This window comes from Bos grunniens, chromosome 10 (genome assembly GCF_055505025.1).
Source record: "Bos grunniens cultivar Pamir isolate PY7600 chromosome 10, Bosgru_T2T1.0, whole genome shotgun sequence".
Taxonomy (NCBI): Eukaryota; Metazoa; Chordata; class Mammalia; order Artiodactyla; family Bovidae; genus Bos; species Bos grunniens.
In genome coordinates, this window is record NC_141174.1 from 56,996,498 (window position 1) to 57,011,930 (window position 15,433).

The following is a 15,433-nucleotide window of genomic DNA, read 5'->3' on the forward strand; positions in this document are numbered from 1 at the left end:
TCTTTTTCTTTGATCATTTGACCTTTCTTTACAGGGTCGGTTCTGGACATTACACAGCATACGCAACTCACGAAGGTCGCTGGTTCCATTTCAATGACAGTACTGTAACACTGACCGATGAAGACACCGTGCTGAAGGCCAAGGCCTACATCCTTTTTTATGTGGAACGCCAGGCCAAAGCTGGATCGGACAAACTTTAATACCTCCTCCGAATCATTATTTGTCAACTATACCGGACAGACATTTCCAATTTTCCATAAATACTTGATCTAAGATTTAATTTCATTATGCACTTTTCAGTCTCCTGTTTTGGGTTTAGTTTTATTTTGTCAATGGTAGTGACTTATTGAACATGGGCACCAACTAATTTTTTTTTTTTTTAGTTCTACCAGAAAACCTCAGCAGATATTTTGATTTGCTGCTTTAGTTGTAATAATTCAGTTTTTATATGTAGTTTCAAGAACTTAGTTCTATTTGACTTTTTTATATTAATGTTCAGTTCTCACTTTGAGGCACATTTACATCAATGCTTTGTTACTCTCATATGCTGAAAGCGAGAGATGTTCACGATTGTGAAGAGCAGTGTAACCACCTGCTGCCTTCTCACAGATCAAGGGAGATCAGGTTGGCTCTAAACCAAGTTATCATGTGTGCTCGTAAATTTGTGGCTCACAAGAGTTCAGTGACTGCTCAGTAATCATTCTTTCTGCTTGTAAAAGAGAACAGGAAGGGCATCATTAAATAGACCAGGTGACTGCTGCTCTTGATATCTCTCAAAGGTGCTGTTTATCAGCACACACTAAATAAATCAGTTGATTTAGTTGTACCTACATTGCAAATTCAAGAATTACTTTTTTTGTTTGTTTGGGGACACTTTCATAGATGAGATAGGGGTACTGTACAGTCCAAATAAGACCAAATACACTTAAAAGTGTTTCAAAAATTCCGTGACACAGCTCCATGTTATCCAAGTGTTATTTGTCCAGTGTGAAGAAACTGTAGTGTCGTGTTTGCCTTTTTGAGTCAGCACCTAATTCCCCCATTGGTTGTAGCACTGGGATTAACTGCATGTCCGCTCTGGTCTTACTTCTTATTTGGCCACCAGAGGTTGAGATGCTACCTTCCAAAGTTGATTCTGACCATCACCTAAACTTCGGGTAACACTGTGGAGTCCACAGGAGGAAACTAAAGTCTTTAAGTTTTAACAACTCTTTAAACCTCTCACTGGCCTATGCTCATAGCAGAGCAAATGAAAATATTTTCACTTTGAATAAGCAGAGTTTTTGTTGTTTAGCTTAGCAGTCTTTTGAAATTGTTTTCAAGAAAAGTAGGCACTGGCACTACTTAGCTTTAATTCAAATTGAAATCTGGAACCAGAATCCCATCTAATGAAGCTTCCTGTGCTTTCCTCAAGTGTCTGAGTCAGCCTGCTGATCTTGGGGTGCTGGTGCACAGTGTGCAAATCAGTGAGAGGAGGAGGGGGCTCCAGCTGGGCCTGTGCGATAGGACCAGCACATTGTCACATTCGCTCCTTGTTCCAGTCGGTATTTTCCTCTTGTCCCAGTTCTCTACAAGTTGTTACGGGGGGCAGAATGTAGTTAGTTTATGTTAAGCCAGCCAATCATACTTTCTCATATTTTTTTCTGTTAAAAAAAAATGGTCCAGGTTTTAAGTGTATGGATTTAAAAGAAAGTTGAATGGCACTCCCCCTAGCTTGGATATTTGAAGCTGCGGAAGCAGAACTGCTCCATTCCCACTTTAATATTAGCTGGAAAAATCCCACATTTTCTCAGAGCAGAACACACCTGCTAAACCGTTTAAAATAACTAGGAGCAAATTATGTCTGAACGTCTACTGTCCAATACAGTGGTCACTGGCCACGTACAGTTAAGTGTTGATTTTAATTAAAAATATATTGAAAACTCAGTTCTTCACACTGGTCATGGTTCAAGTTCTCAGCAGCCACTCGGCACAGGCCCACCTAGGGCTGGACAGTTCCACCTGTGGGCAGAGCTCTCAGATGGTGCTGGTCTACAGTTTCACTCCAGAGAAAAAAGTTTTTCCATCATGTAGAGATCTTACAACTTAGAGAGCCCAGAAGATAAAATTAAGAGGAAAACATGTATTTAAAACAGTTTACAATGGTAAATTACATATGTCGAGCCACAACTTTTTGAACTACAAAAATGACAATTTCACATAACTTGATCTACTGTATCAGTACATTAACATCACATGACATTGAACTAGAAATGTGCATCTCCTCTGACCTCACTCCTATGAATCCAGTCTCTCTTGCTTAGAAGATACACAGCGGTAACTTGTAACATTTGCACTTAGATCACTAGTCTCTGCGTGGGCAGCAGTTACAATTCCAACAAGAAAGCCTCCGGCAGTGTTCACGGAGGAAAATGGCCTCTACCAAATGGAACTTACAACAGACTAGACTACTTTGTTGGGGAAAGTGGTGCTTACACAGGCAACATGTTGGCTTAAGAGATGAACACACTTCCTCTATTGAATTTTGCAGTGTTTCTATCTCTTCATTTGATTAAAGCAGACATGCCTGAAGGATACCATGAAGGTTCTTTGGAAAAGCGACTGGATCCATGTGAACTGTGCACTTGAACACCAGTGATGTAAATGTGCCTATTTCTGTTTTGAAAATTTAACTGTGCAGCCTTATCACGCCTATTTTGAAAGCTGACCTTCGTGCTCTTCAGGGCTGTTCCCTGGTGCCGTGTTGCCTCTAGCACGTGTGTGGCTTCCCACTCAGAGAGCAGTGCTGAGGCAGGCCCTCGCGCCAAGTCACAGGGCTCCTCGGAACAAAACTTCCTCAGAAGTCCTCCCACACAGGTGGGTGACAGAAACAGTTTGTGGCAACACAAATCTCTCTCCATGGTGGAGAAAACCTTTGCTTATCCACTGGATTCTACTCAGTGTCTAGTGATGACAAATGTAATAGAATTAAACCAGTAAAGTGTATGGGCCCTGGTTAAGTGTTAAATGTGTATCTCACCTGTGGAACCTGCTCAGCAGCTTGGTTTCTAGGGTTGGGGACATATTTATTTCTTCAAGCCAAACCTCTCCATTGGTTTAGTGTGTGTACATATGTCTAAGTACACTTATCCCACTTCCACCTCTACCATCCCCTAAACTCTCACGTTCCCTTTATAGCTGAAGTGGCCTCTTCACGTGGGCCCTGGAGAAGCTCCTGAGCAAAGTCTGTTTCTGCAGCCAGGAACAGATAAGGGGGACCAGAGTGTGGCTGCAGGAGGGTGCCCACAGCGCAGGAAGGAGTGGGAGTGGGTGGCATCATGCTGTAGTCCAAGGTCTGTGCATCACCTCGCTGGGTGAGGACCTTCCCCCTCAGGTCTGACTGCGATGGACTTCAGACTTCCCTCTGTGAGTGTTGGTTGTGTGAGAGGTAATCATTTCCACTGAAACCTAATTTGTATGATGTTGAGAGGATTACTTGTGCAAGTGACTGACTTAAGTTGTAATCATAGCCCTTTTCTGCTTCACCAACCTGAACTGTTTTATGGAAAGTATCATTAAAGATCTGGTCTCTTCCCTTTTGACTATTATTTCTGAACCTCTTTCAGTGGAGCTAAGTGATGATGTACTTGCTCAAGCTACGGGCCTTTGGAATGAGTCAACAGGTAGCAGGTTTTTACGAACCCCTCATCACCTGGGGCTGCTGGTACACTTGGGCCCAGACAGGATGACCTGGAGAGGCAGGGTTGGTGGCAGCAGGTCATCCAGTGCCACAGGCAGGTCCCAAGGGAGCTCACCCGCACTGCGTGACTTCGTCCTGTTCTTCCTTGTGACACTGATCTTATAAGAATGAGGTCCGCTTGCCTCCGTCAGAGCCAGACTACTTTGAGGAACCAGGTTTGGGGCTCTGAGCGAAGGATCAAACAGGGAAACAAGTGCCACTGTTAAAGACTAAATGCCTGTTTTACAGTAAGCTCCTGTAAGAGCCACCCTGTGTCCACACCCATCGTTTTTCTGGTACTCATTTGCCTGTTTCTATCAGTCTTCTAAAACTGAAGACAGACGCCTGCAGCCCAAATGGTTTTGCCTCCAGTTCCCAAATTGCACGTTTCCTTTTGGCAGCCATGCTGGTCAGAGGCTGTGGAGGAGCCGAGCTCCACGGGGCGGAAAGGGAGGGGCTTGGAGGAACAGCTGCCAGAACACCCGGCTGTGAGCCACAGCCCTCCCTGTAGGCAGGCATGCCTGTGGACCCACCCTATATTCTGTGGTGCCTCCTACCACCCCACGTGAGGAGCAGTGATGTGGTCCGGCTCTGCCCATATTTGCTGCTCAAGCAGAGCTGTTGAAGTGCAGCTTGGGAGACACAAGTGTGGCTGGCATGCTTACACTACTCTGCCTTTAAGAAGGTAAAAGAACCAACTACTTCCAGGGATCAGCCCTCTAAAAAGTACTGGTTTGGAAAGGATTCAGGAGGGAAATCCTAAAGGCTTTCCAGTAAACACACCTGTGGTGCAGCAGTACCTTTTATATAAGTTTAACTAGAGCCCAAAGAGGGACTCTGGCTGTCAGCTGTCATTTGAACAATTAAAATGATTAGTGTGAAGTATGAGCAGTTCCTAGGAACCCTTTCCTTGAGAAATACATCTTGCTTTTGGCTGTTTTCTTGATGTATGTTGTTTTTAAGAAAAGTCATGCTTTCCACTTGACCTTGGCAGTGGTGGGGTAACCTGGGCACAGGGGACCACTGAGACTGGCTCCTCAAAGCAAGGGAGTGCGCCACAATGGCTACATTCACCCCTAGGCTGCATTCTGCTTTTACAGGCAAAGCTGCACCAGGTCTGACCAAGCCTCAGTTCCGGAAGAGGGTCCTGGCACGTGTGCTTCATCTGCACAAGGGGAAACAGTATTCCCATTCCTTCCAATTCTAATTATGTGAGAAAGGAACCAACAGTAACCACTGAGGTGGCCTCCTCTAGCAGAGGAAAAATGGTTCTCATCTCACTACTGCAGCCCCCAAACCAAGCAAGACATAGGAGTTCACAGGAGGGGAAATAGTAGGGTCTGGTGAAGGACTGGGAGCGAAGCGGTACTAGAAAATGGATCCAGAGATTAAGAAATCTCAGTTTTGTGTTAGGAAGGGAGAACTCATGAATAAAACCTCCAGGCAACTTACCTAGCAGCTTAACTGCCGGGAACTAAACTACACACATTCACAAGGAGGATGTGTGGCTGGCTTACAGGGCAAGAGTAAAATACTTCAACTTATAATTGCTTTAAGCAGTTTTGTATTAAGAGTTACTTCATCCATCCTGGTACTTGGGGAAATATAGATTTAGATACAGCAGGACACGTAACTGGAAAAATGTAAAGCCAAGTAAACAAGTTTAAAATGTGACACACACACACACACAGAAGAACCCTGGAGAGCGAGAAGCTACTCAACACGAATCTTTTATGGAAAAGCTCAGGGTAAAAACAGAGCCAACTGGGAAATCCCTCTGCTTGGAGGGAAGCAGCAGGATTTGAAGGTAGTTCAGCCTAGGCTGGAAACCATCACTATGGAACAAAATAACAGAAAAGGGGCATCGACCATGGCTTCTGCTTACACCTCCGAGCATAAAACCATCACCTTTAGTTCTTTATAGACAGCAGGCTTCTTCACATTGAAAGTAGAGCCGAAGACTCATATTGATGTCCCAGGAAATAAAGCCAGATACTATTTACAATGAGAGTCCCTCCCAGTGAGTAGAGGCTGCAAGCCCGGACAAAGGTGGTCCAGCCAACACCTCGAATGAAAATGCCAAAAGAGCTCTCTGCCTAACACCATTGTCAGCTAAAAGGAAAGAAATCCCCTTTAAGGAGGCTATTGAACTTCAATATACTACTTTTCTGCCAGGGTTTTCAATTCCTCTGAACATAAGCCGAGCCACAGACTGCCCCACGTATGTCTGGGTCTGGGCTTCCCTCCTCCTCAGAGCGCCAGCACCAGTTGTCGGCCAAAAATAAACACCATTCTTCAACCATATATGTCCACCAGCCCGGAGCTGGGGAGGAGCAGCTGGAGGTAGGTCAGGTCCCTGAGCTCCAGCCACACTCAGTGGTGTGGCCACTGCGTACCATGCACATCACCCAGCTCAATCGGGAGTGCCTGCTGCACCTCTTCTCCTTCCTGGACAAGGACAGCAGGAAGAACCTTGCCAGGACCTGCCCCCAGCTCCAGGACGTGTTTGAGGACCCTGCACTCTGGCCCCTGCTGCACTTTCGTTCCCTCACAGAACTCAAGAAGGACAACTTCCTCCTGAGCCCGGCGCTCAGGAGCCTTTCCATCTGCTGGCACTCCAGCCGCGTGCAGGTGTGCAGCATCGAGGACTGGCTGAAGAGCGCCCTCCAGAGGAACATCTGCAGCCGGCACGAGAGCCTAGTCAATGATTTCCTCCTCCAGGTGTGCGACAGGTAGGCCGCCTCCTGAGCAGCGCTGGCATCCAGAGCTCTGGGAGGCTCCTGGGGGTCTGGGAAGAGTGAATTACGAGACCAAGATGGTTCTGCTTCCGGGTGCCTCAGCCTAGGCCCAAGGCAGACCCTCCAGGCCCACCCACTGCGCAGTCTCCACAGGATGGACAGAATTATTGGGGGAAAGGGCGCCAATCCTCCTCTTAGCCTCACAGGTCCTGGAGCTGCTTCAGCAGAGAGGAAGAACTAGGCTTCAGCCTCTCCCTGTGCTCCTGGCAGCTGTCCTCCCTGGCAGCCATTAAGGGCTGGGTGGGTCCAGCTGGGCCTTCATTTTCAGTGTCAGGCCCCAGGAAAAGGTTTCAAGATTCAGCAATCAGCTCACCCCCTTGACTCTGCTCCTGGCAAGCATACCCCAAGACCTGTGAAGTGCAGCTGAAGGAGGGTTAGGCTGCTCAGCTCTGGGTTAGATGAACCAATCCAGGCTCCAGCAGGGGTGCAGACAATGGTTTCCTTATGAGAAACTTACTCATCTTCACAGTACCTGAAGTTACTGCGAGGATCAGTAAACTGAAGGGAAGAGTGCTTTAGCCCAAGTTCTCAAATGAGCAAACCAAAAAGTCTGACAGGTTGTGTGATTTGTGCCACAGTCTAGGATTATCTGATTTTAGCAAATAAAGATTCAAGAGGCCCAGATAAATTTGAACTTCAGATAGACGGAATAATTTTTGGCATAAGTATGTCCTAAATACATCCTATATTTGTCCTGTCGACCCCACAGTGGCAAGACTCCCTTCAGTGTCACAGCCTCCTGCCCAGAGCAGTCCACGAAAGAATAGCCTTCCTCAGCCAGGCTCTCCCTGAGCCTTTACCAGTCCTGACCTGCCTTTGAGGAAATGATCCCCTCGTTCACTAACAAACTAGGTTCAGTCTGCTTGTTGCCACCCAGGTTTAACAGCTGCTGTATTCTGGCAGCCTAACAAAGAACAGAAGCAAATAGTGTAGTGGCCCCTCCTTTTTTTTTTTTAAGGCCATAGAAGAAAATAGATGGATTTGGGGTTGGTCCCTAATGAGACCATGCCATTTTGATGGGTTTAACAAGACCCAACAAACAGGGAAGTGATACATGCAGGGCAAAAAGCCTGCCCTAAATTTCTTCCATTCTTCTTGTAAGAGAAGCAGGTATAACCCCCCAAACTAGCAAGGCGTGGACTGTACGTGTCTGGGTACAGCGCGGGTCATGAGCGTTGTACAAAAGCAAAGGGCTTGGGGCTGAGCCCCCCGGTACTGCGACTGTCTGACCATGTGACGCCCCAGCCCAAATATTTAAATTAATTCAACTTCATTTCTTCCCCTGTGAAATGGGATAAACTGCATTATCTCACAGGATAATTTGGGATCAAATGACACAGTAGCACTGTTACATAGTAGGTACTGATACCTGTGCACCAAACCTAGATCTGGCAATCACCTGGGGACAGCTAAGGATGGCTGGGTAGGGAGTCCATGGTTTCTTTTGATGGTTTCTTCCTGCCTCCGGATTATTCTAAAGGTTCTCAAGAGAAAGGAATCATGTTAACAGCCTTGGGGCTTGAACGCCTACCTATTCCTCACCACCACCATGAAGATAACAGTTTCTCTCCCACTTGACAGATGAAGAGGTGGTGCAGCAAGGTTCAGGTATTTGTCCTGAGTCAGATAGCAAATAAGACACAGGCAAATCACTTGAGCTCCCTGAGCCAGTTTCCTCATTCAAGAGACTGGGGGTGGAAGGCAGATATGAAGACTAAGGAAGATGTGCAAACTTGGAAAGATGGGGTGTTCTTGGTGTGTGGTTGCGGCCATGTCCAGTCTACTTTAGTTCCTTATTTCCTTCCTAAAGCAAAGGGAGCTGAGCTGGCTCGGTCAGGTGCAGCCCAGGGGCATTGAGGGAGGCTGATGGGGAAAGGGAAATCCTCTGTGGCCTGGCTCCAGCTTCCTCTGGCAAGAGGAAGCCAAGGCCTGCACCCGTGAGACAGGTTCTTGACTGGAAGCAGTCTGGTCCTGCCTGCTCCCAGGAAACATGGCTTAGAAGCGCCTACAGAAGGCCTTGCACAGGCTCCAGACACTTCTAATCTCATTTAGTCCTCAGGACAACCCCACTGGAGGGCATTATTCTCTCCCAGCCAACCTCAAACATACATACCAGGTAATGAGTGACAATCAAGGTCACGGCACAGAGAAGCCACCTCCAACTTTGCTCAAGATCTTTTTCCCAAGCAGTTGCTGGTAAGGTTGGTGCAGAGACAACCCCCTACCCCCATGCTTTCTGGACAAGCTACCTGTGTCCCTGACTGTATCCACAACAGGCCTGGGTCTAGCTACCTGTGGATCTTGACTTCTGGCAGGCTGGCATCCCAGTGGAGTTGCAGTAGCTGCCTCAGTAAATTGAGCTGAAACCAGGGCTCTAGAACTCAGAACCAATACTTATAGGGGGCCCCGATGGCCAAGAGTTGTAATGGGCCTGACTCTAAGACACTTCACAGGAAACCCTCTCTGCACTGTCCTGCCAAGATCACCAGGGCCTCAGCTTGAAGCTAGACTTGAGCTGTCACCATGCACCGCTTTCCTCACCCTCCTAGAAACCAGCATCGCCTATGTCCACAGCAGGACGGGGGTTTGTGCTCCTGGGGATAAAAGCCCACTCATAGCCAAGTATGGTGAGGTGGAGTAGCAGAAGAGCAAGGGAAGTGGGTCCCAGTTCAGATCCCGGTTGTGTCACCATGGGCAACTTCCCAAAGGGAAACTCGCTAGATCCGATGAAAGCAAAGGTCGCTCAACCGGATCCAACTCTTTGAAACCCCATGGACTATATAGTCCATGGAATTCTCCAGGCCAGAATACTGGAGGTAGTCTTTCGCTTCTCCAGAGCATCTTCCCAACCCAGGGATCGAACCCAGATCTCCCGCATTGCAGGCGGATTCTTTACCAGCTAAGCCACAAGAGCTAGGCCCGGTACTCCTCTATAAGATGCGGTCTCCCAAAGTTGGCACTGGGGCCAACCAGCCAGGGAGCTAGGGGGCGTGACCGGGGGCGGCCGCACGCTAGCAGGCTAACCGCATCCTCCTCGGCCCGGGCCCGCGTTCTCTCCGCAGGTGCCCCAACCTGGCATCCGTCACGCTGTCTGGCTGCGGCCACGTCACCGACGACTGCCTGGCGCGTCTGCTGCGCTGCTGCCCGCGCCTGCGCGCGCTGCACCTGGAGAACTGCGCGCGCGTCACCAACCGCACGCTGACGGCCGTGGCGGCCCACGGGCGCGCGCTGCAGACGCTGCACGTGGACTTCTGCCGCAACGTGAGCGCGGCCGGCCTGAGGCGGCTGAGCGCCGCGTGCCCGCGCCTGACGCTACGCGCCGAGCACAGCGCGGCCATGATCCCGGACCAGCTCCCGCGCGGCCCGCACGCGCCCGGCGCCGCCCTTCGCAAGTTGCTTTTGCGCTAGGCCCGCCGGGCCGCGGGGCAGGACACCGGCCCCAGGTCTCCGAAGGAGCCACTTGTGTTGAACGCCAGCTCCTACACAGCCGCCACATCTTCAGCCAAGACGGATACAAGCGCCCACCCCATATTACGATTTTATACATTGGCTGAGTGCGAGATTTGATGGCCGGATGCTTGGAAAACGCTCGATTGTTTCTCGCTAAACACCAGCACACTTTTGTTTACCCTGCGACCCGGGTTCTCCACTTGGGCTCTATCCCATGCTTCGCGGCTGAGGCTGCAGCTGCGGGGAGGGGAAGGGGACGGGGGTGTCCTTAATCACCCCCGTGGGGAAGTGTGGCCAACCCGAGCTCCCCAGGCGTGTGTGAGGGACAACCCTCTCCCCAACCCCTCCTTGCTGCGCCAGAGGAAGGAGGGGTAGAACCCTGGGCCTGAGAGAGCCGAGCCTTTGCTCCTTGCCCACCCCCAACTCCATTTGAGCGATTCTAGAAAATTCTTGTTGATGTGATTCTTTCATAAACTGCAGCTATGCTTGTTTTCTACCGTTCTCCCATCCATCAAAAACGAAGAAAATCATTGGACAACCCCAAAGTAAAGACTTAAAAGCAGCAGCCCTGGTTAAATCTTTGGTTAACGGAACCATTAAAAGCCAATGCAAAGTTAAATTTTTACCTGCTAGATTTGAACGTTGGGCACACGCCTTGAGTTCAATTTCATAGCTTTAGTCACTGCTGTCCCACCTTTAGGCACCAAAGTAGAGGCTTTCAGTCATCAGTCACCTGCAGCCTCCTGGTTCCAGGTACAGCGCGAAAATTTGGGGGAAGAGGGGAAGGCAGGGAGAATGGTGAAGTGGTGGGCGATATTCACCCTGGCTACTCCCACCACCAGCTGAGATCAAGGCCCTTGACCCACCTGAGACCAGGTGTTTCTTCTTTGTGAAAGGGGCTATTGATGGCTACTCACTGTTGTTGGGCTGCACCTGTAGGCCTACAAGGCCTGCACTTGCCCAGCTTTAATTCTGAGAAAGAGCCCAGAGTCAGCAACAGAGACATCAATGGTTTAATGGATGGAGGAAACTTACATGTCTGAAGCAAGGTCCTGGAGAGACACCCCACTGCATGCAGCAGGCAGGACATTGTGGCAGTCTTTGCTTGGGAGAGGGGAGGGGAGATGACCAGTTATAGGGCAATTCATGTCAGGTGGGCTCATTAGTTACCAAGGAAACCAATGGGGGGCATGCCACTCAGGGACCCTTTGATATAAACAATCATCAGCTGGGGCCTGGGGCAAGTATCTAGGAAGATCAGTCCTGTATGTGTAGGGTTTAGGTGAAACAGGTACCTGTCAGGTAGGGGACTTACAGAGAACAAGAGAACAGCTATCTTGAGGGGCCTGACCAAACATATGGGTTCCTTATTCATTGCCCAGATATTAGGGAAACAGCCAAGGAAAAAAAAGACATTGTTCTCATGCATCTTATGTTCTAGTGGGGGAAAAGACAGTGTACAAGCCAGTGTATAAGAAGATAAGTACTGGGGAAGAGGGGAAAGTACAGGGTAAAGATATTTGGGGACTACTGACTAGGGCCAGGAAAGGAAAAGCAACTTAAAAGAGGTTGACAAATGTAAGCCCCCTTGAGAAGGAGGCATCTGAGAAATGAAGTGGAGGGGTGCAGCATCTGGAGGAAAATATTCCAGACAGAGGGAATAGCTGCCAGCACAAAGGCCCCAGACTAGGAGCATGGCTGGTATGTTGTGGCTGAACAGAGTGAGTGAGGTGAGGAGACAAGGTGAGCAGAAGAGATGATCAGAAAAAAAGGGATAAAGGAGGCCTCAGTGGTTATTATGAGGATGAAACAAGAGCTGGAGATCCCCACACTCAGGCTACCCCCAGCAGGCGCCAGGGCCCCAAGATGATGATGGTGAAGGCCCAGAGGTGCTGAAACTTGTAGGCAGAGTCTGTGAGCAGGCAGACAGCATCTCACCTTGCCTAAACCCCTCCAGGGACTGCTGAAGGCCTCAGTTGCTGCCCCTGGGCCCCTGGTTGGACCAGCACTTAGCCCAGAAATAAAATCCCATTTCATCCCCCTGTAGGAAAAGCCAGGCTTGCAAAGCCACCAGCTTCAGTGGAATGGGAGGGCCCACTATTAGCCTATGATACGCAGGCTTCCTCTGGGTGATTTTCTAGTTAACCCACCATTGCTCTGAACAGTGGAGAGAGGCTTTTTAAAGGAAATTAATTTTTCAGCCACTACTGAAAACAATGTTGAAAGCAAGCTCAGGCTTCCAGGGAGTTAAATGTTTGTTTAAAATGAAGCCACTTAAACCCCATGGATTTGCTTTCATCATCTCTGATAAGCCCCAGTTCCCAGAGGTCCCATTTGCCCTGGGTTGGTGGTTTAGTCTGGGGAACAACAGGATCCTGGTTTCTAGCACTCCTCTGACCAAGCACAGGTCTGCCCTCTCCACACCTCAGCGTTCTTACCTGTGTATTGGGATAGCAAGAAAATCTTGCTTTGCAGAGTTCTTTTAAGAATCATGGGACTGTGTTTGTAAAGCAAACAAAGGTTATTGTAAGTTCAGTTGGAATGTCAGTAACGTGCATTCCCTTGAGGCTCCTTTTCCCACAGAAGCTCTTTTATAATGAGGGTTCAGTTCCCTTTGATGCCTAGTAAACCCCCATGTACCAAGACTAGTGATCACAGCACTGAAGCTGTGCTGACAGCTGTGTCCAGCATTGTTTCTAAGGCTCATTAGGCCCCGCCCCCTGCAGGGGAGCTTTGGGTCCCTAAGCCCAGGCCCATCTGAGATGCTTCCAGAAGGCAGGCACTGACTCTCCAGCCTGCCTTCTAACAGTCACTGTTCACAGCAAAGGCAGTGGGCAGAACACAGTGCCCTGCTTAAGTCTTTTCTCAGACTTGCAGATACCAGGGGGCACTGTGTACTTAATTAACTCACCAACTCATTCATCGCACAATCATTTACTGGGTACTGGCCCTGGGCTGGGCTAGGCCCTACTTCAGGGGAGTCAGTCTAGTCAGAAGATGTGCTGCTGGGGTTGGGAGGGCGTTTTGAGTTCTCTCTCAGCTCTGCCATCTGTAACTTCTGACAAGTTACGACTTCTCTGAACCTCCATTTCTCTATTTGTAAAATAGGATAGGTACACTTTCGGTGACACTGAGACAAGATTATGTCTAACTGTGTAGTGCCTGGAAGGGGGAGGGTAGGGAGAGGCAGCCTCACATCCATGGTGGGGTTATGCCTGGCAGAACCCAAAAGGCCCAGGCACTGGGAAGCAGCAACACATGTTGAAAGACATGACCTTTAAGCCAGACCTGGGACTGACTCCAGTTCCCGTAAGGTTGGTATCAGCAGGCACAGCTCAGAAAAGACAGGAAGCCCAATGCATCTCCAGAGAGGGATGAGCTGGGGGAGATGGGAGCCTGACCCAGAGCCACCTGGAAATGGGCCTGGGGGTTATCTATGCCCTCAGAGCCTCCATTAGAACAGATCACAGACTTTGCCTAGGTCCTGAATGCTAACTCTTTTCACTCTGTTTTGGCCAAGGCAGCCAAAGTGAAAGCTAGGGGGAGGGTGCAGAACCTCAGCACCAGAGCAGAACAGTGCCCCCTAGTGGGGGGCTGACCCCAGTCACCACATTGTACTGGCTGACCCTCAGTGCAAACATAGACTGGGGCCACATGCTCTGATCAGGGGCTCCCAACTGCTCCCTAGGAAGCAGAACCTGCTGGGGGGATGCTGCCTTCCAAAGCTTGTCTTAAGGGACACACTGGCCTGTTTCGGCACAGGCTAAGCATTTGCAGGGGACTGACTGTGCTCCCTCAACTCTACTAGCAGTGTGCTGAGAGGAAGCCAGGACTCCCAGCTCTCATCTATTAAGTACCTGTGATCCAGCACTCTCCTTCTCCTGACCTTGAATTCTTAGTCTGTAAAGGGAGAGACCATGTGATGCCTTAGTTCTAGCATTCCTTCAACTCTGGGATTCAATGCCCAAGACTTGGTTTTTGCTAAACCCGAGCTCAGCAGATGTAGGTTTCATCTGGCTGACAGTGCTGGGCAAAGGCCACAAAGCTGGGAGGCCAACACCAAAGCTGCATCTTGAAAGGGCCTCTGAGGAAATCTTAAAGGTTGGGGGTAAAAGGCTCTCGAGACCATCTAAGGGTGACAAAAACTGCAAGGATTTGTTAACTGACTAAATCCAGCAAGGAAAGAAAAAGACCTAAACCTCTATGGGGGTTAAAACTGAACCAAGCGGGGGGGGGGGGGGGGGCGGAATAGTTGCACTAGGCTAATTTCAGGTCCTCAGATCAGGGACTCCTGCCTTCTCCTCTCTCCTACAGCTTCCAAAAGTAGAATGAAGCAAAATGATAGGTTTCCAGCAAAGAAATGGTATCTGTTACAAAACCAAGGTGTCTAAGTTTCCTAACACAGTTAGGGCTTCTGAGAAGCCATCCGTTAGGCCTGACAGGTGGGAGCTGGAACCATGAGCATCAGCCTGCTGTGGGTGCCCTTTCCCCATGAGTCCAGAGCAAACTGTGGCAGCACAGCCCAGAGCCTCATGAAGCTCAAGGCCTCATTTTGATTTAAAATAGTCTCTGAGACTACAGACATAGCCTTCAGCTTGCACACCCTCAGCCCAGCTCAGCAAGAGGGAAGAACCACTGGTTACCAGGAACCAGCCCAGAGGGCCTGGAGAGAACCCTGTGGTGCAGTCCAGGACCTCCGCAGCACAGAGGCCTCTCTTCTCTGCAGTTCGTTGTTGACCTAGAGGCCCTGACGGTGCATTCCCACTCACTGAGTGGGTGCTGCAAGCACAAAGACCTTCACTGCTGCTTCTGACTGAGCTCTCAGGTCAAGTATTAAAGACCCAGACCCTGGAAGCTATGGTCTCCTCCTGAGACACAATTCCAACTGAAGTCTCTTTTCCATAAAACTAAAATGTCATCCTTCTAAATATTATTAGGCATATTCACTGGGAAATATCCATGCACCACATTATCTTGGCAAGCAAAACCACATTTTCCTTCCAATTTCTTTTTGCAAACACATGCATTTTACCTACTTTGTGGAAAGCAAGTACTTGAAAAGCTCGCTGTCTGGCACCTCATTTGAGCAGGCTGTCAACCTTGACCTTGTTCATGAAGTACACTGGAAGTATAGTGGGGCATGAACTTCTAATGGATGAAAGAGACAAGCCACCTGAAGGCTGTGCCTGCTCCCTGTTCCCACTCCCAGAGCCTTCACAGCTGCTCTCCAGATGGCCCGTTCTCCCAGAACTACATGCTCATTCTGACATGCCTGAGCAAATGAGCATATAGCCCAGGGCCTTCAAGGGCTGCGTTTAAGCACCAAGGGTGTAATCTTTTCCCCAGTCCCCCAAATAACTCCCTACCATCATTCAAGGACATAAAAGCCACTCCTCAGTTCTCATGTTAATTCACACATTCACATGGTCACTCATTCACGTAAGTGCCCACCTGGCCACCTTCCAGA

General features: G+C 49.2%; 2 protein-coding genes across 12 annotated transcripts in view; both read left to right on the forward strand.

The window, feature by feature from the left end:
* USP3 (ubiquitin specific peptidase 3) overlaps nt 1–3,573 on the forward strand; it is a 137,893-nt gene extending 134,320 nt beyond the window's left edge. For all 11 annotated transcript variants that reach the window (XM_086321438.1, XM_086321431.1, XM_086321429.1 and 8 more), the window contains one exon: nt 35–3,573. In XM_086321438.1, coding sequence (XP_086177564.1) covers nt 35–200 — 166 coding nt within the window. In that variant the 3' untranslated portion in view covers nt 201–3,573. The remainder of the gene's footprint in view (nt 1–34) is intronic.
* Nucleotides 3,574–5,438: 1,865 nt separating this feature from the next.
* FBXL22 (F-box and leucine rich repeat protein 22) lies at nt 5,439–10,585 on the forward strand. Its single transcript, XM_086321443.1, has 2 exons — nt 5,439–6,450; nt 9,579–10,585. Exons 1-2 carry the CDS (start codon nt 5,942–5,944, stop codon nt 9,922–9,924), a joined length of 855 nt encoding a protein of 284 aa, XP_086177569.1. The 5' UTR covers nt 5,439–5,941; the 3' UTR covers nt 9,925–10,585.
* Nucleotides 10,586–15,433: the final 4,848 nt, after the last annotated feature.